Source organism: Ahaetulla prasina, chromosome 17 (assembly GCF_028640845.1).
Source record: "Ahaetulla prasina isolate Xishuangbanna chromosome 17, ASM2864084v1, whole genome shotgun sequence".
Classification (NCBI taxonomy): Eukaryota; Metazoa; Chordata; class Lepidosauria; order Squamata; family Colubridae; genus Ahaetulla; species Ahaetulla prasina.
Window position 1 is genome coordinate 7,525,587 of NC_080555.1, and position 21,542 is coordinate 7,547,128.

Genomic DNA, 21,542 nt, shown 5'->3' on the forward strand with positions numbered 1-21,542 from the left:
CTCCTGCTTGAGCAGAGGGGTTGGACTACATGACCTCCAAGGTCCCTTCCAGCTCTATTTTGACTGATCTGATTGATTGATTGATTTAGAGTGAAAACAATTAACCAGTGGAACAGCTTGCCACCAGAAGTTGTGGGTGTTTTGTTGCGGGAGATTTTTAAAAAGAGACTGAACAGCCATTTGTCTGAGATGGTATAGGCCAGTCTCTTGCTTGAGCAGGGGGTTGGACTAGATGACCTTCAAGGTCCCTTCCAGCTCTATTCTGATTGATCTGATTGATTGATTGATTGATTGATTGATTGAGAGTGAGAACAATTAACCAATGGAACAGCTTGCCACCAAAAGTTGTGGGGTGCTTCATCACTGGCTGACAGGCGGTTTTTTAAGAAGTGATTGGGCAGCCATTTTTCTGGCATGGCGCAGGGTCTCCTGCTTGAGCAGGGAGTTGGACTAGATGACCTCCCAGACCCCTTCCAAGTCTTTTTTTTATTCTGTTATAACGGACAGGCATCGTGTGTCCTTCCCATGCTAAATCCTTCGCTAAACTCACGAGAAAACGGGTGTATCGGCTTTCGCCTAAACCAAATCTCCATTTTAGGGCATCTCGCCCCGCTCAAGGGTAAACTCGTTTCCTGAGCATGTGCTTCTTGTCCGGAGCTCGTGGTCAAAAGCCTCCACAGTCTAAATTGGTTTCTCTCTTGATGATGCATGCCAGATTCTATTCTCCTGAGTTTCTCAAATGAGTCATGCGCTGCATTGGGCCCACGGAAAAAACCCAGGGGTGTACCTTAAAAAAAGGAAAAAAAAAATTAGAAGGTGCACCAGAGCATGCACAGAGTTTTCACACCCACACCCACACACACACCCCGAAGGGAGACCCGAGATATCTGTAGCTTTTGGATGCAAAATATATTTATAGAAGAGACGACTAGCAGGAGCGTGCAAGCATGCTGGAGGTCTCCGGTTTGAAAAATGTTAGGAATTATGTGCAATTTCCTTAAGAGGAAGGAAGTGAGGTCATCCATTGCCCCAAAAATTGTGTTCTGCTGCCCTCTGCGGGATATGCAAAATAGCAGCAGAAACCAAATTCAACCACTAAATTTGCTTTTTTTTAATCGACTCAAATCACGACTCCTTTGTCGTCCAATCGCGGAGGACAGCAGACTAACTACCAGCTAGCAGTATCTGAACACGCTTGTAAGTGGATCATATGCTTCCTAACAGACAGGAAGCAGCAGGTGAAGCTAAGCAGAATCACATCAGACACCTGTACAATTAGCACTGGGGCCCCCCAAGGCTGTGTGCTCTCCCCACTTCCCTCTGTATACCAACGACTGCATCTCCAACGATCCATCTGTTAAACTACTGACGTTCGCAGATGACACAACAATGATCGGTCTCGTTTGAGACAATGATGAATCCGCATACAGACGGGAGGTCGAACGATTAGCCTCGTGGTGCGACTGGAACAATCTGGAACTGAACACACTCAAAACCGTAGAAATGGTGGTAGACTTTAGGAGAAACCCTCCCATAATACCACCTCTTACAATACTAGACTACACAGTACCAACAGTAGAGACCTTCAAACTTCTAGGTTCTACCATATCTCACGACCTAAAATGGACACCCAACATCAAAAACGTCATCAAAAAAGCACAACAAAGAATGTTCTTTCTGCGCCAACTCAGAAAGCTCAACCTGCCCAAGGAGCTGCTGATCCAGTTCTACAGAGGAATTATGGAGTCTGTCATCTACACCTCTAGAATTGTCCGGTTCTGCAACCCAACAAGACAGACACAGACTTCAGAGGATCATTAGAATTGCAGAAAAAACAATTGCTACCAACCTGCCTTCCATGGAGGACCTGTATACTGCAGGAGTCAAAAAGGGCTGGGAAAATATTTACAGACCCCTCGCATCCTGGACATAAACTGTTTCAACTCCTACCCTCAAAAATGACGCTATAGAGCACTGCACACCAGAACAACTAGACACAAGAACAGTTTTTTCCCGAACGCCATCACTCTGCTAAACAAATAATTCCCTCAACACTGTCAAACTATTTACTAAATCTGCACTACTATTAATCTTCTCATTGTTCCCATCACCCATCTCCTCCCACTTTTGATTGTATGACTGTAACCTTATTGCTTGCATCCTTACGATTTATATTGACTGTTTCCTAATATGATTTGATTGCTTATTTGTTCCCTATGACTATCATTAAGTGTTGTACCTTATGATTCTTGACAAATGTATTTATGTACACTGAGAGTATCTGCACCAAGACAAATTCCTTGTGTATCCAATCACACTTGGCCAATAAAAAATTCTATTCTATTCTATTCTATTCTATTCTATTCTATTCTATTCTATTCTATTCTATTCTATTCTATTCTATGACTGGCAGGCTTATAAATCAGATCGGGCGGTGTATGTCAAGTTCATCCTATATCTGCTGAACAAAACTCCATATTGGCGACATTAAGGGCATCCGGCCAGTAAACACTCTGCTCCATTCATTTGCCCAGACTCCACTCCGCAAGGGATTATGGGGTCGTTAAAAGATGATGATGATTTATTCCATTTTTAAGTTGTCCATCTTCCTTACAAGGTGACCCTGGGCAGCTTAACATGTTATCAATTAATTTTTAAAAACCCAACAATAAATGGGGAGAAAATTAAGTGGGCAGTTTTCGTGTTGGTTGTTTGGTTGTTGTTTTTTTAAAAAAAGTCCATTTTTCTAGAGGTACCTTTTTTTGCAAAACTGGACAATTGGATCACCCCCAGATGTTTCTGCTGCAAATAGGGGCAACGCCTAGCTGATGAAGGAAGGTTGTGCGATTGCAGACCGAACAAGTGTGACACCGTTTGTCAAGGATATCCAGCCGGCTTGGCAAAGCCGAGAAAACGGAATTATTTTTGTTTTTCTACCCGTACAAAGCTGATCGAGCAGTTCTCGTTATCAGCAGGAAAGAGATGGGATCGCACAATTCCCCCGAGCTCCTTCTGTTCTTCACCGCCTCCGGCTGTTTCTAAGGGAAAAGTTTGCATGGTGTGCTTAACCAGGTTAAGACAAACCATGGCAGTTCTGCTCAACCACAATCCATTGCTTGGTTAGGCTAGCCGGGTTCTGTAAATCCTGTAGGTTTGGTTAGTATAGGGCGGTTTCCAAACCTTTGGGGCTTGGAGATGGGTGGACTTCAACTCCCAGAATTCCCCAGCCCAGCATGGGTACCTGGGGAATTCTGGGAGTTGAAGTCCACCTGTCTTAAAGCATGCTGGCTAGGGAATTCTGGGAGTTGAAGTTCACCCATCTTAAATCAAGCTGGCTGGGGGATTCTGGGAGCTGAAGTCCATTCATCTTAAAGCATGCTGGCTAGGGAATTCTGGGAGTTGAAGTCTGCCCATCTTAAATCAAGCTGGCTAGGGAATTCTGGGAGTTGAAGTCTGCCCATCTTAAAGCATGCTGGCTGCGGGATTCTGGGAATTGAAGTCCATCCACCTTAAAGCATGCTGGCTAGGTAATTCTGGGAGTTGAAGTTCGCCCATCTTAAATCAAGCTGGCTGGGGAATTCTGGGAGTTGAAGTCCATCCATCTTAAAGCATGCTGGATGGGGAATTCTGGGAGTTGAAGCCAGAGGTGGGTTTCAGCAGGTTCTGACCAGTTCTGGAGAACCGGTAGCGGAAATTTTGAGTAGTTCAGAGAAAATTCCAGTAAAAATTCTGACCGGCCCTGCCCCTCATCTATTCTCTGCCTCCCAAGTCCCAGCTGATTGGGAGGAAATGGGGATTTTGCAGTAACCTTTCCCTGGATTGGGGTGGGAATGGAGATTTTACAGTATCCTTCCCCTGCTATGCCCACCAAGCCACACCCATAGAACTGGTAGTAAAAAAATTTTGAAACCCATCATTGGTTGAAGTCCCACGTTAGAATTGCCAAGACAGAGAAACACATGTGGGCTTCAACTCCCAGAATTCCCCAGCCAGCTTGATTTAAGATGGGTGGACTTCAACTCCCAGAATTCCCCAACCAGCATGTTTTAAGATGGCTGGAATTTTGATCACGTGACTATGGGAATGCTGCAATCAACGGTCGTGTGAAAAATGGCTAAGTCCCCTTTTTTTCAGTGCTGCTGTTATCTCTGAATGGTCACTAAATGAACCGTTGTAAGTCGAGGACTACCTCTATTTACGATGGTGACAACGTCCCGGTGTGTGTGTGTGTGTGTGTGTGTGTCATGTGATCGTCATTTGCCACCTTCCCAGCCAATGGGGGAAGCTGAATTTGCTTAACGACCATGCGATTCACTTAACAGACTTCAGCGGTTCACTTAAAAACCCCTGGCAAAAAGAGTAGCAAATGGGCTGCGAGTTACTGAACGACCGGCTTGCTTAGTAACGGAAATTCTGGTCCCGACTGTCGTCACAAGTCGAGGACTATCTGTATAAGGATTTAATAAGTTATTAGTTATAAGTTATAGAGGTCATTTGCACCTCTATAACTGTCTGGTTCGGTTCTGCAACCCAACAAGAAAAACACAGACTTCAGAGGATAATTAGAACTGGAGAAAAAATAATTGCTACCAACCTGCCTTCCATTGAGGACCTGTATACTGCACGAATCAAGAAGAGGGCCGTGAAAATATTTGCAGATCCCTCGCATCCTGGACATAAACTGTTTCAACTCCTACCCTCAAAACGACGCTATAGAGCACTGCACACCAGAACAACTAGACACAAGAACAGTTTTTCCCCCAAGGCCATCATTCTGCTAAACAAATAATTCCCTCAACACTGTCAGACTATTTACTGAATCTGCACTACTATTAATCTTCTCATAGTTCCCATCACCCATCTCCTCCCCACTTATGACTGTATGACTGTAACTTTGTTGCTGGCAATCCTTATGATTTATATTGATATATTGATCATCAATTGTGTTGTAAATGTTGTACCTTGATGAACGTATCTTTTCTTTTATGTACATTGAGAGCATATGCACCAAGACAAATTCCTTGTGTGTCCAATCACACTTGGCCAATAAAAATTCTATTCTATTCTATTCTATTCTAATGGCAGCTGAAAGCGAATAGCTTAGTTGTCCCCGTCATGAACTGACCCAGGAAAAGAAGGCGGAATTGTATTTTGTGTGGGATGAGCTCACTTCGTTACAGGTCACATAGCTGAGATAAGGATCAGTTCCTACAAAAGTTATCATTATTTATTGCCATTTGAAACAATAAATTTCATGATAAAACTCAGCTGCCCACCCACCCACATAGATATTGCTTTGATTATTCTTGTATTTCTTCTAGGCATACAGTTGTGGCCGAAATTGTGGCAACCTTTTGGGAAAAGTGTATTTTCTAAAACTTAGCTAATGACACCACTTTTTTTGGGGGGTGGGGGTGGGAGTAGTTCCATAAAATGATATATTGATGGAAAGATAATTGAGAATGTAATGCGATAATTTTTATGAAGGATTTGCTATTAGAATAGCAGTTACAGTATAAAGAAGAAAAGGGGAAGAGGTAGAAAAAAACGAGATAGGCAAAAATGATCACCATAGGAAAAAAAAAGAGATATATAAAAATGATCCCCATGTCTGTTAATCCTTAGCTGGGTAACCTTTAGCATGAATTACAACCTTACAACGTCTTCCCATGGAGGGAACCAAGTCTTTGAGTTCTGCAGCTGTTATCATGTGAAACCAAGATTGAATGATGGCTTCTATTAACTGGGTTTGATTGCTGGGTCGCTTCTGACTAACAAGTTTCTTGAGTCGGCTCCATAGATTTTTCAATTGGGTGAAGGTCTGGGCTATTCCCAGGCCATTCCAGCAGTGGAATAGAATTATTTTGAAATTCCCCAAAAAAGTGGTGCTGTTAGCCATCAAACCTCAAAAATACACTTTTCCCAAAAGGTTTCCACAATTTTAGCCACAACTGTACAGCGACACTCTCTTTCTTTCTTTCTTTCTTTCTTTCTTTCTTTCTTTCTTTCTTTCTTTCTTTCTTTCTTTCTTTCTTTCTTTCTCCTTCCTTCCTTCCTTCCTTCCTTCCTTCCTTCCTTCCTTCCTTCCTTCCTTCCTTCCTTCCTTTCTTGTGGAGTTATTATTCTCAAATCTGGTTGTGCTGTTAATCCCCTTTTCCGGTTACCCAAAATTTACAGTCCCCTTTTTGCGACCTTCTGACAAGCAAAGTCAGTGAGGGAAGCCAGATTCCCTTAACAACCGGGTTATCCGCTTCTCCACCGCAGTGATTCACTTAGCAACGGTGGGCAAGAAAGGACGCAAAACGGGAGAAAGCTCCCTTAACAAATGTCTCACTGAGCCAACAGGCTCACTTGTGGTCGTAAGTCGAGGACTGCCTGTTCTTGTTCGGTTTGCCAAACACCCAAATTTGAGGCGGCGATGGTCATAAGTGTGAGGGCCGGTTGTAAATCCTTTTTTTTTTCCCCAGTGGCCCTATAAGTTCGAACAGTGGCTAAACACATGATTTTAAGTTAAGGAACATCTGTATTTATTATGCCGATGATCGGTTGCCAAGTCAGCCAGATGTTTAGATGAGATTTGGCAATTTTGGCTACCTATTGAGTCCTTCCCAACCGTCTGGGATAGACAGATGTTGTTTGAGGGTGTCAAAGCTCAAACCGCAACATCTGCCTTATTATTTTTATGCTTAGTGATGATTATTGATTTATTGTCTGCATGTATCAGATTAGAGTAGATTAGATTAACAGAGTTGGGAAGGACTTTGTAGGTCATCTAATCCAACCCCCCGCCCAAGCAGGAGACCCTACACCATTTCTGGCAGATGGCAGTCCAGTCTCTACTTGAAAGCCTCCAGTGATGAAATAACAGGATAACAGAGTTGGGAAGGACTTTGTAGGTCATCTAATCCAACCCCCCGCCCAAGCAGGAGACCCTACACCATTTCTGGCAGATGGCAGTCCAGTCTCTACTTGAAAGCCTCCAGTGATGAAATAACAGGATAACAGAGTTGGAAGGGACCTTGTAGGTCATCTAGTCCAACCCCTTGCTCAAGCAGACCTTATACCATTTCTGACCGATGGCAGTCCAGTCTCTTCTTGAAAGCTTCCAAGGATGAAGCTCCCACAAGTTTTTGAAGGCAACTTCTGTTCCGTTGGTTGATTGTTCTCACTGTCAGAAAATTTCTCCTTATTTCCAGGTTGAATCTTTCTCTTGATCAGTTTCCATCCCTAATTCCTTGTCTGGCCTTGGAGAATAGCTTGACCCCCTTCCTCCCCTCTGTGGCAGCCCCTCAAATATTGGAAAATGCTCTCCTGTCTCCCCTGGTCCTTCTCTTCACTAGACTAGCCAGGCCCAGTTCCTGCAACCACTCATCATATGTTTTAGCCTCCAGTCCACTAACCATCTTGGTTGCTCTTAACTTGACTTAATCACAGTTCCATTTCACGCAGAATGCAGAATCACAGAGTTGGAAGGGACCTTGGAGGTCTTCTAGTCCAACCCCTTGCTCCGGATTGCAGCTTGTATTTTACCGGTGGCAGGCTGGCATTGTGTGGTGCTGCGAACCCATCCTTTGCCGCTCACAAGCCAAGATCGATGGCTTAACATAGAATAGAATAGAATAGAATTTTTTATTGGCCAAGTGTGATTGGACACACAAGGAATTTGTCTTGGTGCAGATGCTCTCAGTGTACATAAAAGAAAAGATACGTTCATCAAGGTACAACATTTACAGCACAATTGATGGTCAATATATCAATATAAATCATAAGGATTGCCAGCAACAAGTTATAGTCATACAGTCATAAATGGAAAAAGATTGGTGATGGGAACTATGAGAAGATTAATAGTAGTGCAGATTCAGTAAATAGTCTGACAGTGTTGAGGGAATTATTTGTTTAGCAGAGTGATGGCCTTCGGGAAAAAACTGTTCTTGTGTCTAGTTGTTCTGGTGTGCAGTGCTCTATAGCGTCGTTTTGAGGGTAGGAGTTGAAACAGTTTATGTCCAGAATGCGAGGGATCTGTAAATATTTTCACGGCCCTCTTCTTGATTCGTGCAGTATACAGGTCCTCAATGGAAGGCAGGTTGGTAGCAATTATTTTTTTAACATGGGATAGTAGACCACACACACCCCCGACGATGCTTCCATGTAATCCATGATTAAAACTCAGAGCTTAACACAAAGCGTGCCCACGTGAGTTACATTTTACTTAACCCAGAAGAGAAAAGAAATGCCATTGTGGGGCCCAGACTTTTGGCATCCAGTATCTCTCTGAGGGCTACAGAATACGAGCAAAGAATTTGAATTTTTCTCTATCGCATTGCAGCCATTTAATTGTCCCTGGGAGTTTTGAATGCCTTATCTGACGACCTTCTCCTTGGTGCCGAATTTAACGGCAGGCCCCCTTCGTGCGCCTCGCGATTGTATTTGCAGGTAGACTTCTCCTGCAGGTGGAAGTTCTATTACCGTGGCTAAAACAAAAACAACAGCGAAAGCCTTCTTTTTGCTTCTGCCTTTTGCCTCCAACCGGATCCCTCTGGGTACCTCTTTGCCACAAAATAAAGTGACTTAGGACCATTTTTCACACTTACGACCGTTGCCAGCATTCCCCACGGTTGCGTCATCAAAATTCAAACGCCTGTCAACTGACTCGTATTTATGACCGTTGCTGCGTCCCAGGGTCACGTGAGCGAATCAATAATTAAGAAAAAAAAAAAAACCCTCAAGGTTTTCCCTTTTTATTTTTTTATTTTTTTATTGAAAAAGTTTTAAAAAACAAAAACATTTTCCCCCCTTTTCCCCCCCCTCCCTCCCAGAAAACCCCCTTCCCCCCTCCCTCCCCCCTCCCGGCTTCCCGGGTCAATCACAAGGTATTGTTATACATAAACCAAACATAGAGTAAAATTTTCCCTTCTAATCCAATTAACCTCATCCAAAGCTTTTCATCTCCCAACCCCCTCCCCATTACATAAAATAATACTTCCTAATTATTCAAAGGCAATCTGATATTTCTTAATCTGATATCTGTTTTGTAGATAAACAATCCATTTTTTCCATTCAATTAAATATCTTTCCTGCGTATTGTCTTTTAAAAAAACTGAGATTTTAGCCATCTCAGCCAAATTAATGACTTTCAATATCCATTCTTCTATTGTAGGTACCTCTTCTTTCTTCCAGTATTGTCCAATCAACAGTCTTGCTGCTGTTATTAAATTCAGAATCAGTTTAGTCTCAATCCCTGTACAATCCGTTATAATTCCCAAAAGGAAAAAAAAAGGAAAAAAAGGTTTTCCCTTGATTTCCTATCCTATTTTTAAGCCCCCTAATTTAAAAATACCCCAAAAAACCCACAATAAAATAGGTCAAAAATAGGGGAGTTGTCATTTGCTTTCTGGGCCACCAGGGGGCGCGTTAATCCCCACCCCCCCACCCCCTTTTAAAAATAAATAAATCCAGCAATAAAATTCTGTAATTTCCAACGATAACCCTTGAACGACGGGGAAGAAATGGGGGTTTGGGAAAAAACGGGGGCGTTTTCTCAAAATCCCTCTGGGAATTTCAGCAGGCTCGTTCGGCGCATCCTGTAACCTTCTGGCTTGCCGCAGAAGGGTTTTTTTTTTCTTTTTTCCAAGGGGTGGAACTGAGAAAGGTCCAAATGTTTGAGCGTGCAACTTCGGCCCTGACACTCCCAATGGAATGAAGTGTGTTTATTTTTCTAAGAGGAAGAATCAGGCTTCCACTTTAGACTGGAACAGTGTGTAGAAGTCTCACTTCTCCCGGAAGTTGCAAAAAAATTAAAAAAAAAATTGGAGAGGTGAAAAATTCAGCATTAACTTTTCACTACCGTGCAGGCGTGCGAAGCTCGCCGTGCTAGCTTGCACGGATGCGTGAGGCCTTCTCCCAGAGCATCTCAGATTCCAGACGATGCCGTAGTCATTTTACAGGGTTTTTTTTTTTCCCCTGCTCTCCAAGGCCGGGCTGAGAATTTACTTATTTGTATCCCGCCTTTTATTATTATTTTTTACAAATCATTCAAATCATTCTAGATCAGGGATGGCGAACCAAGTGCCAAAAAGGTCGCATGAAAAGGTTGCCTGCGTACGCTCACTGGTGCGCATGTGCATACTGGTTTTTGGGCACTCCTGCATGCGCACAAAGGACAGCTGATTATCCCGTGCACATGCGCGCCAGAAACCTGCAAGACACACAGGCAAGGCTGCGCGTACCGGGTGACATGGTGTTGTGGTCCGCCAGCAGCCTGCGGAGCTGGCAACGGAGTCGAACAGCGATGAAGCTGAGGAAGATCATGGGCCAGACCTGGAAGCTGGAGAAGGCCCGGATATGGGCTCTGCGTCGGAGGCAGGGGTGAGGCTAGGGCCATTGGAGAGTGATGTGCGGACTCCGGAGCCTCCAGAGGCTGACAGTAGTGAGGCAGAGGAACAGGAGGAGCCTGTTCCTAATGCACGCATGAGAAGAGCTGCCAGAGAGGACAACTCGGGAGTAGGGCCAAGAGATGATTGGCCCCTCCCATAAGGCTTAAAAGACCAGCAACGGCGTTTGGGCTTTGCCGGAAAACAACGTTGATACCTTCTTCTTGTTGCATTTGTTTCGTATCGGTGTCTTCTGAACGTTTGCCAGGAAAGGCCTTTGCCAGTTTGTCTAATTGGACCAAGGTTGGCGACAGGACTGAGGGATTTGTGTTGGGAGGAATTTGCTTTCATTTAGTTGAACTACGCTGAGAATGAAGTCATTCTCCGCTGTTCGAATAAGGTTTGTTTGTTTTTACACTGACTGTAAACCTAGGCATGCCGTAGGTTCGCCATCATGGTTCTAGATCATTGAAAAGGAAGTTGAGGGACCAGCCAGGCAAAAAAACACAAACCCTTATCTTGATCCATTTGGCTTCCTTGCCTTCTCCCTTTTTTTACAGGATGAATCTTTTCGAAGAGCCAAAACCTTCCTTTCTCCCTCCTGTACATTCTGGGCAGATGGGAAAACTCCCAACTTTGTGAAACTTTAAACCTGATTTCGGGATGCTGGAAACCAGCGGGAGGGGGGGGGAAAGGGGGCAGGAAGGTCCCAGCCTCCTCCATTCCTGCGTTCTGTGAAATCCGAAGCTCCAAAGACGAAAAAAGAAAAAGAGACAAACTTCATGCATTTCTCCGTTCCAGGACTTCTTCTTTTTTATTAAAAAAAAAAAAAATAATATTTGATATAACCTCATCGGTTTGGCTTGCCGCTAAGGGACTTGTGCGATGCTTTTCTGCTTATTCATGGATGTTCCCGCACACGCTACATACGCCGAGGTGAACTTTCTGCCGGATCTTTGCCCCGACTTGAAGCCACAAATCTGAAAGGACAAACTGTTTCTTCCCATCTCCATCCCGCCCTGTCCCAAAGGTGCAGGAGGCTGCCTTATTAGGATGATATTATGATAATTTTTTTTTTTCTCTAAATAGGAGCTGTTCAAAATATGCCCCTGGGATGCCAGCGGCAAAACCTGACTAGCCACGTCAGAAGGGAAGGAGAGAAACCTGGTGCTGCAGCTTTTGAGGTCAGACCCCCAAAATGGAGCAGAAAAAAAACACACACACACACGCAAACACACACACAGACCTTCCCCCGGTTGAAATGAATGGGCTGCGATTTTGGTGCGTTTCCCGCAACTGGTCGGAAAATGATCAGCCATCGTTCCAAGCGGCCTGGCTGTTGCTGAAGCTTTGTTTTGGACTGGGTTTTTGGACTACCGCGCCTATCGCTCTCTAGCTGCGGGATGTGGGGATGAGGGGATCGCCGAAGCAGAAAAGTTTGGAGCATGGGTTGGGAGATCCATCGGTGCTTCTTTGGCTTTGGACACCAGCCCCAAGTTAAAAACAAACGAAAAAAAACAACCCAGCAAAATATCATTGCTATGTAAATCAAAGTTAGCGCTGTGGGAATCTTTGGGGGTCTACAAGCTTTATTTATTTATTTTATTAATCATATTTATATACCGCCCTATCTCCCGAAGGACTCAGGGCGGTTTGGTGGGTTTTAATTGCTGATGTTTCATAACCCAGCTAGGGAATGTCATCAGTGCTAGAAGGGAGTAGGGCTTGTGGAGTAGAGGAGGAGGAGGAGGAGGAGGAGCCAGGCAATATTTTTGACTTCCAAATCCCATCCCTCATGAGAGGCTTATGGGCTTTGTGATCCAAAGCATCCGGAAGCCCCTCTGCATACCTACTTCTCAGTCAATTCTAGGACTGCCGGATGCGCCACTCAAGAAACCAAGCCGAGAGAGTCTTCCAACCAAAAGCGCATTTTAAAAGTCCCTGAAACTTTCATTCTTGTTTAACTCCGTCAAAAGAATTGATTCGCACTTTGCTGATTTCACAGCCAACCGCTTGTTTAGTTTTAAGATAGGCGCAGCCTAAAAATGGCAGGCTGTCAAAACACGCTCCAGATGTAGCAATGAACGAAATAGCAGGCTGATTAAATCTGTCTGCTTTGGAAGTAAGAGGGTGGGATGGGGGAGGTGAGCAGGAGACGGCGAGTTCAAATCCTGCCTTAGGTATGAAAACCGGCTGGGTGACTTTGAGCCAATCGCCAGGAGAATCCCCAGCTGAGTGACCCTCGGCAAGTCTGCCTAGTCCACCTCACAGAGCTGTTGTTATGGGGAAAATAGGATATGTTTGCTTACCTAGAGTTATCTGTCAAAATAATAAAGGTGGGATATGAATGAATGAATGAGTGAGTGAATGAATGAATGAACAGGAAGGAAGGAAGGAAAAGGGAGAAAGAAAGAAAGAAAGGAAGGAAGGAAGGGAAGAAAGGAGGAAGAGGAAGCAGAAAGGAAGAAAGACAAAAGAGAAAGAAAAGAAAGAAAAAGAAAAAAAGGGAGAGAAAGAGACAGACAGAGAAAGAAAAAAGAGAAAGAGAAAGAGAGGAAGGAAGGAAGGAAGGAGGATGGCTAGATAGATAGATAGATAGAAAAATAGATAGATAGATAGATTTATTGATTAGCCTATAGACCATACCAAAACACAAGGCTCAAACACATAGGAAAGAAAGAAAGAAAAAAAGAAAGAAAGAAAGAAAGAAAGAAAGAAGAAAATGAAAGAGAGAGAAAGAAAAAAGGAGAGAGAGAGAGAGAGAAAGAAAGAAGAGAGAAAGAAAGGAGAGAGAGAAAGAAAGAAAGGAGAGAGAAAGAAAGAAGAGAAAGAGAGAGAGAGAGAAAGAGAGAAAACCAAAGAGGAAAGAAAGAAAGGAAGGAAGGAAGGAAGGAAGGAAGAAAGAAAGAAAGAAAGAAAGACAAAGAAAGAGAGAGAGAAAGAGACAGCCAGAGAAAGAAAGAGAAAGAGAAATGAAGGAAGGAAGGAAGGAAGGAAGGAAGGAAGGAAGGAAGGACAGAAGGAGGATGGCTGGATAGATAGATGATAGATAGATAGATAGATAGATAGATAGATAGATAGATAGATAGATAGATAGATAGATAGATAGATTGAATAGCCTATAGGCCACACCAAAGCACAAGGCTCAAACACATAAGAAAGAAAGAAAGAAAGAGAGAGAGAGAGAGAGAGAGAAAGAAAAAAGGAGAGAGAGAGAAAGAAAGAAGAGAGAAAGAAAGAAGAGAGAGAGAGAAAACCAAAGAGGAAAGAAAGAAAGGAAGGAAGGAAGGAAGGGAAGGAAGAAAGGCAAAAGAGAAAGAAAGAAAAGAAAGAAAGACAAAGAAAGAGAGAGAGAAAAAGAGACAGCCAGAGAAAGAAAGAGAAAGAGAAATGAAGGAAGGAAGGAAGGAAGGAAGGAAGGAAGGAAGGAAGGACAGAAGGAGGATGGCTGGATAGATAGATGATAGATAGATAGATAGATAGATAGATAGATAGATAGATAGATAGATAGATAGATAGATAGATAGATTGAATAGCCTATAGGCCACACCAAAGCACAAGGCTCAAACACATAAGAAAGAAAGAAAGAAAGAGAGAGAGAGAGAGAGAGAGAAAGAAAGAAGAGAGAAAGAAAGAAGAGAGAGAGAGAAAGAGAGAAAACAAAAGAAAGAAAGAAAGAAAGAAAGAAAGATAGATAGATAGATAGATAGATAGATAGATAGATAGATAATTTGGCTTCCCACTGACTGAATCCAGGAGCTGTGCCCTATTACGATGCCAACATCTGCCATGATCCCTAAGATTTGAATGGGCCCCTACCCTGCTCATATCTCAGAGGAGGCGGGGGTGTGTGTGTGCAGCTTTTCCAGAAGACTGTCCCTTGGAGACCTGGCACTTCCCCCCTCATCCACCCGACCCCAAGGTGGGGGAGGAAGGCGAGTGCGCTCCCTTGGGAAATAAATAGGAGGGCGTCGAGAGTACATATTTATTGTTCTCTCAAAGCTATCCAGCCTCTGGAGCTGCTTCATTGTTTGAAAGATGGTACGCGGCCCAGCATCACTGCTGGAAAACTTGGACGGACTTTTTGAAGTCTGACAAAGAAATAAAATAGGAATAAACCAGACCCAGCTGGAGGGAGCAGCACTCGCTCTGGGGCGTGTGTAAAATATAAGCACAGCCGCAAAAGCCACTGGAACAACGAAAAATGCCTGGGTGGAGATAGAACGAAGTTCTTCTTCGTGAAACTGGCAAAGCCGAGGTTTTTTTTTTCTTTCCACGAATTGGTTCGAACCCAGCCGTGCTTTCTCAAACAGCACATTTGAACGCCACCCAGACGGGCAGGGAGCAGCAGGTCTTCCCACGCCAAAGGAATTCCATTTATTTCCTCCATGAGTCGACAAAGCCCCCTTCCCTAAAATCTGCCCTACAAATTTCCAACCTCCACCCACCTTTTAAAGTCGGCTCATACGACGGGAAAAAGTCGGCTTGGTTCGCAAAGCAGGCGCCGCCGTGAAAAACCGAGGGGTTAGTTTCGGCTAGCGGGCACCGCAGTTTAAATGAACGGTGTAAACGGAGTTGGAAGGGACCTTGAAGGTCTTCTAGTCCAACCCCCCACCCCCCCACCCCCCGCTCAAGCAGGAAACCATGCTGGACAAATGGCTGTCTAAAAAACCCTCCAGTAATGGATCGTCGGAGAAACAACGCTTAAAACACAAAATTTAAGATTAGGAAACTAATCCAGCAACCTAGAACTGAGGAGAAATTTCCTGACGGCGAGAACAATTCACCAGTGGAACTACTTGCCACCAGAGGTTGTAGGTGCTCCATCACTGGAGGTTTTTAAGAAGAGATGGGACAGCCATTTGTCTGACTTGATAGGAGGTCTCCTGCTTAAGCAGGGGGTTGGACTAGAAGACCTCCAAGGTCCCTTCCCATAACTCTGTTATTCTGTTATTTCCTGACGGTGAGAACAATCAATCAATGGAACGGTTCAGAAGTCTTAAAAACACTAGAGCTATTTAAGAAGAGATTGGACAACCATTTGTCTGAAATGGTATAGGGTTTCTTGCCTGAGCAGGGGGTTGGACTAGAAGACCTCCAAGGTCCCTTCCATCTCTGATTTCTTGAATGCTCAAAAGGCACTAAGGAACTATGTGGCCAAGTGCAAAGTCGCAGAGCAAGGAGACTGGATTTGTACAATACGCTGAACTTCCAATTCTGTTCTTCTGTTATCCTAGGGCTGGAAAGGGACCTTGGAGGTCTTCTAGTCCAACCCCCACCCCCACCCCGCTCAAGCAGGACACCTCATACCAATTCAGACAAATGGTCGTCCCATCTTTTCTGAAAAGCGTCCAGTGATGGAGCACCTACAACTTCGGGTGGCAAGTAGTTCCACTGGTTAATTGTTCTCACTGTCAGGAAATTTTTCTCCCGGTTTCTAGTTGCTTCTCTCCTTGATTAGTTTCCATCCGTTGCTTCTTTTTTCTGCCCTCAGATGCTTTGGAAAATAGGTTGACCCCATCTTCTTTGGGGCAGCCCCTCAAATATTGGAAGGCAGCTATCAAGTCACTCCTAATCCTTCACTTCAAAAAAACAATTAACTAAACGAGCACTGTTGAGTTCATTTAAACCTTGGTTTCTCCGCTTTGCAATTTAGGGCCTCTGCTTCCAACCTGATCGTATTCAACTGATTTTTACAGACTGTGATTAAATTCAGTAGCCGAGCTGCATCTGGTCAGCAAGCGGTCACGCTGTGCAAAACCCCCCCAACTTTACAAGGATGTAAAAAAATAAATAAAATAAAATCGTTTTCCTGCAAAAGGGGTTTCTGTTTTTCGACTTCATCTCCAATAAGCTTGAAAAGCCCCTTCCAATTTCTTAAGCATCCATGTTTTTCTCTGCCCTTCCTTCTCCTGCCTGGCACTTGTCTGTGCCATTAAAACAAAATAATAGAATAGAATAGAACAGAATTTTTTATTGGCCAAGTGATTGGACACACAAGGAATTTTTCTTGGAGCATATGCTCTCAGTGTACATAAAAGATACCTTCATCAAGGTACAACATTTACAACACAAATGATGGTCAATATATCAATATAAATCATAAGGATTACCAGCAACAAAGTTACAGTCATACAGTCATAAGTGGAAAGAGATTGGTGATGGGAACTATGAGAAGATTAATAGTAGTGCAGATTTAGTAAATAGTTTGACAGTGTTGAGGGAATTATTTGTTTAGCAGAGTGATGGCCTTCGGGAAAAAAACTGTTCTTGTGTCTAGTTGTTCTGGTGTGCAGTGCTCTATAGCGTCGTTTTGAGGGTAGGAGTTGAAACAGTTTATGTCCAGGATGTGAGGGATCTGTAAATATTTTCACGGCCCTCTTCTTGATTCGTGCAGTATACAGGTCCTCAATGGAAGGCAGGTTGGTAGCAATTATTTTTAATTAATAATTAAGCAGGATGGTTCAGGGAAAGGCACAATCTTGTCATGACAAGAAAAGTTTAGGAAAACTTGGCGATCAAACACAACGGACATTCCGACGAGATTTGCTCCAGGAGATCAAGACGGTTTCCCAGCCCAGCTTAATCCTGGATTAATTACCCTGAAATTAGACGTTTTAGTATTTTAGAATGGACGAAGCCTTGTTGCTTAATTCTGCGCTCTCTTTGGGCTGGCCCACCCATCCTGCTTGCAGGCCCCGGTGACTGTGTGGTGCGGTTTAAATCCAAGCCAAAATCTAGTCTGTTTGGCAGAGACCCAAACCAATTCTCCCCCCACCCACCCACCCCCGGCCAAAAAAATAAAATAAAAATTCGGATACGTGTCTCCGAATTTGAGAAACGCTTCGTCCTTTACCTAAGCGGATTAGGGTTGGATGCGCAAGGACTGAGCCAAATGGGGTTGCTGGCTTCAGAGCTTGCCAAAGCAAATTGCAAAGCATAGCCTGTGTGTACGTGTGGGGTTTGTGTGTGTGTGTTTGTGTGTTAAAAGAATCGGTCCCTCTTCAGACTTGATTGCATGCGTTTTCTTTCTCCGCTGTTTTTGGTCATTGTGTGAGCCACCAGCCCGATGCCCAGGTTATGTTAGACACGGTACAAACGCAATGTATTAAGGCCCCAATGTATTAAGGCCCCGAGCGCAGCTGATGGAATTTGGGAAGTAGAATTGTTGGCAGAGGTTGGCAGCTTGTAGCCGAGGAATTCTGGCGGGGACGAAATAAATGCAACCACAGCTTTGTGCCAAGTCAGGTTTGCAAGAATTTCCTTTTAGTGTTGCGCGAACCTTGACAACTTTTCAGATGTGTGGACTTCAACTCCCAGAATTCCCCAGCTAGTGTGCTTTAAAGTGGATGGACTTCAACTCCCAGAATTCCCCATACAGCAGGTTTTAAGATGGGTGGACTTCAACTCCCAGAATTCCCCAGCTAGTGTACTTTGAAGTTCATGGACTTCAACTCCCAGAATTCCCCAGCCAGTGTGCTTTGAAGTGGATGGACTTCAACTCCCAGAATTCCCCATACAGCAGGTTTTAAGATGGGTGGACTTCAACTCCCAGAATTCCCCAGCTAGTGTACTTTGAAGTGCATGGACTTCAACTCCCAGAATTCCCCAGCCAGTGTGCTTTGAAGTGGATGGACTTCAACTCCCAGAATTCCCCAGCCGGCATGCTTTAAGATACATGGACTATAACTCCCAGAATTCCCCAGCTAGCGATGGGTGGACTTCAACTCCCAGAATTCCCTAGCCAGCATCCTTTAAAGTGGGTGGACAGTAAAATTCACACAGAACACAGAATATTGGAGATGGAAGGGAGCCTTGGAGGTCTTCTAGTTTAACCCCTTGCTCAGAATTGAGAATAACGGGAGCTGAAAGGGATCTTGGAGGTCTTCTAGTCCAACCCACTGCTCAGGCAGGAAACCCTATAACATTCCAGACAAACAGCTGTCCTATCTCTTCTTAAAAGCCTCCATTAACAAGCACCCACAATTTCTGGTGGCAAGCTGTTCCGCTGGTGAATTGTTTTCATTGTCAGGAAAGTTCTCCTTAATTCCAGGTTGCTTCTCTCCTGGATTAGTTTCCATCCGTTGCTTTCTTGTCCTGCCTTCTGAAGCTTTGGAAAATAAATTGACACACACACATCAGGGCAGCCCCTCAACATCACTTTCAGAAACTCAGCTAAGACACTGAGCTTGTCGATCAGCAAGGTCGGCATTTCGGTGGTTTCGAATCCCTAGCACATTGTCTCCTGCGTGAGCAGGGGGTTGGACTAGATGACCTCCAAGGTCCCTTTCCAACTCTGTTACTGTGAAAACTGACTCGCTCTCTTGGCATCCCGTGGCAGGGACTGAAATTAGAGGCTGGAAGAGGCCCCCGCTCCCCCCAGCTCCCAGGGACAGTGAGGTCTCGTGGTTAGAGCAGAAAAGGTCAGATCCTTCCACCCCCCCACTCCCACCCCCCTGCGCAAGCTCCCAGACCCTCTCCGCCTGCCTGCCTGCTTTGCCTTTCCCTTCCCCTCCCTCCACCGCCGGCTGGCTGCCCCCTTCCTCCCCCCTCCCCCCTTCCCTCCCTGCGTGGCAGGAGTTCAAATCCTCGCCCTAGAAGGTCTGAAGGCGGGGATCCGAGAAGCCCAGCGCCTCCTCCCCCGGACGGGGAGGGGAAAGAAGGCCGGGAACGGGAGATTGGGGGGTGGGGGAGGGCCCGGTGGGTCTGTTCTCAGAGCGCCGGAGGCCCACCGCAGCAGCAACACAACCATGCTAGCCCCTCGGCTGACGCTCGGCTTGGTGGGGTTGATGCTCCTCCAGCTGCCGCTGCCCGCCTGGCCGGATCCTGAAGCCAGTTGCGATCCCGACGGATGCTACGCGCTTTACACCCATCCGCGCAGCTTCTTAGAAGCCTGGCGGGCTTGCCGGGAGCTCGGCGGTAACCTGGCCACGTTGAAACGAGCCGAAGAGGCGGCCCAGGTCAGCCAGTTGCTGGCCGGCAGCCGCCAGCCCGGCCCGCCCCGTCTCTTCTGGATCGGGCTGCAGCGCCAGCCCCGCCAGTGTTTCCCGCAGCGGCCCTTGCGCGGTTTCAGCTGGGTGACCGGCGAGCAAGAGACGGCTTACAGCAACTGGGCCAGAGCCGGGCCGACCGTCGGGGGAGCCGGCTGCGCTGCGCCCCGCTGCGTGGGCTTGGACGACCGGGATTTCCAGTGGCTGGAAGGCTCCTGCGCGGGTCCCGTGGACGGCTACCTCTGCCGCTTCGCCTACCGAGGGATGTGCGGCGGGTTGGAGGAGGAAGGCGAAGGGGCCAGCATCAGCTACGCCGCACCCTTCGGGCAGCTGGCCGCCCCTGCCGTCGGGGCTCCCCCGCGTTTCCTCCCCTTCGGGACCGTGGCCTCCGTGGGCTGCCCCGGCGGGCCGTCGCTGTCTCTGCTGTGCCTGCAGAAGGAGGACGGGCGCGTGGGTTGGTCCAAGGGCCCGCCGCTGTGTCGGGAGCGAGGCTCGGGGCCGTCGGGTGGTGCCGCGGCGGCGGTCTCGTCTTCCGCGGCGGCCGCGAGTTGGTGCGAGGGAGACAACGGTGGGTGCCAGCAACTCTGCCTGGACGAGGGCTCGGGCTACGCCTGCGAGTGCCACGCGGGCTACGTCCTGCTCCCCGATGGCCACTCCTGCGCTGCCAACGACCCCTGCCGACGCCGGCCCTGCCAGTTCGACTGCGTGGCCGAGGAGGAGAGCTCCCACGGCTACTCCTGCCGGTGCCCTGCCGGCTACGAGTTGGCTTCCGACGGACACCAGTGCGAGGACTTAGACGAGTGCCTGGACGCCCCCTGCGAGCACCAGTGCGAGAACACCGAGGGCTCCTACCTCTGCCGGTGCCACCTGGGCTTCAGCCCCGCCGAGGACGAGCCCGGCCAGTGCGTGGACACCGACGAGTGCCAGATCCCCGGGGTTTGCCAGCAGATGTGCGTGAACTACGTGGGCGGCTTCGAGTGCTACTGCACCGAGGGCTTCGACCTGGAAGCCGACGGCATCAGCTGCAGCCCGGTGGATGGGTTGGACGGCCCCGGCGCCACCCCGCCCGAGGTCTGGCCGGATCCTTTCCACGTGCGCTTCACCACCAGGGAGGCCGACGATCTCAGCGGGCCGCCGGTCCGCTTCTCGCTCTTTCGCGACGGGGAGGCCGGCTCGTCGTCCGATTCGGCCGCTTCTTTCTTGTCGGTGCCCGACCGGCTGGTCTTCCCCCCGCCGGTGCCCGCCACGGAGGCCCCCGAGTTGGAGGACGCCTGGGACTCGCGCGTTTCTCCCTTGGAGCACGGTTTCTTCTTCTCCTCCTCCTCCTCGACGGGGCACCCCGAGGTCCTCCATCCCACCCCCGCGGCTTCCGATCCTCCGACGCCCGTCGCTGGGTCCCGGCCTCTCGGCGTCACGGGGACCTTTCCTCCCACCCCGGAGGACCCTCTCACGACCCCCCCTCCGTCTCCCTCCGGAAGGTCCGGCGGTCCCACGGATGACAAAGTGGACCCCGTCGTTGGGGGAGTCAGGGCGCCCCTGCCCACCTCTGCCATCCCCAGCCCGGCCTCTGGGGAGGAATGGCAGAGGAAGGACGGGCGCTGGCTCATGGTGGCTTTACTGGTGCCCCTTTCGGTCTTTCTGGTTATCATGTTGGCTCTGGGCATCGTTTACTGTACCCGCTGCGGAGCTCAGGCTAAAAGCAGGAGCGTCACCCAATGTTACCGGTGGGTGATCAACACATCCGAAAAATCCGCCCCGCCTTGCCAACCGGCCCCTTGCCAACCGGCCACTTGCCGGACCAGTGTCTGAACAACGAGCCACAGCACCGGGGAAGGGGAGCGAGGGGTGGTCGGATGACCCTGTTCCGGTGCCAGGTTGGCACAAGGACCTAAAAAAAAAGAACCCCTCCGCTCACCCGTGGGGGCAAATGCCACAGAAGGGCCCCCCTCCCTTTTTTTTTTTTGGCCACATCTGGGATGCCAGCCTGCCAGGATGCAGGATGCAGCAGAGACCCAGTTTGGAGGGGCGCCCGAGGCTGGTGGTCCCCCCCCCATTTTCTCCTCCGTCCCAGGCTCGGGGAGAGCCCCAACCAACTCAGAACTTGACTGCTGGAGTAAAGAGACTTTTTTTGGGGGGGGGGCGCAGAAGCCCCTTCCCATTGCAACTTGGAAGCCCCCAGGCT

At 47.2% G+C, this 21,542-nt stretch overlaps 1 protein-coding gene across 1 annotated transcript; it reads left to right on the forward strand.

The window, feature by feature from the left end:
* Positions 1-18,955: 18,955 nt before the first annotated feature.
* On the forward strand, positions 18,956-21,262 carry CD248 (CD248 molecule). Its single transcript, XM_058160701.1, has one exon. The coding sequence runs from the start codon at positions 19,121-19,123 to the stop codon at positions 21,167-21,169; it is 2,049 nt and encodes a 682-aa protein (XP_058016684.1). The 5' UTR covers positions 18,956-19,120; the 3' UTR covers positions 21,170-21,262.
* The last annotated feature ends 280 nt before the right edge of the window (positions 21,263-21,542 follow it).

Coding starts and splice junctions, on each gene's coding strand:
- CD248 (XM_058160701.1), top strand. CDS start 19,121: ATGCTAGCCCCTCGGCTGACGCTCGGCTTGGTGGGGTTGATGCTCCTC.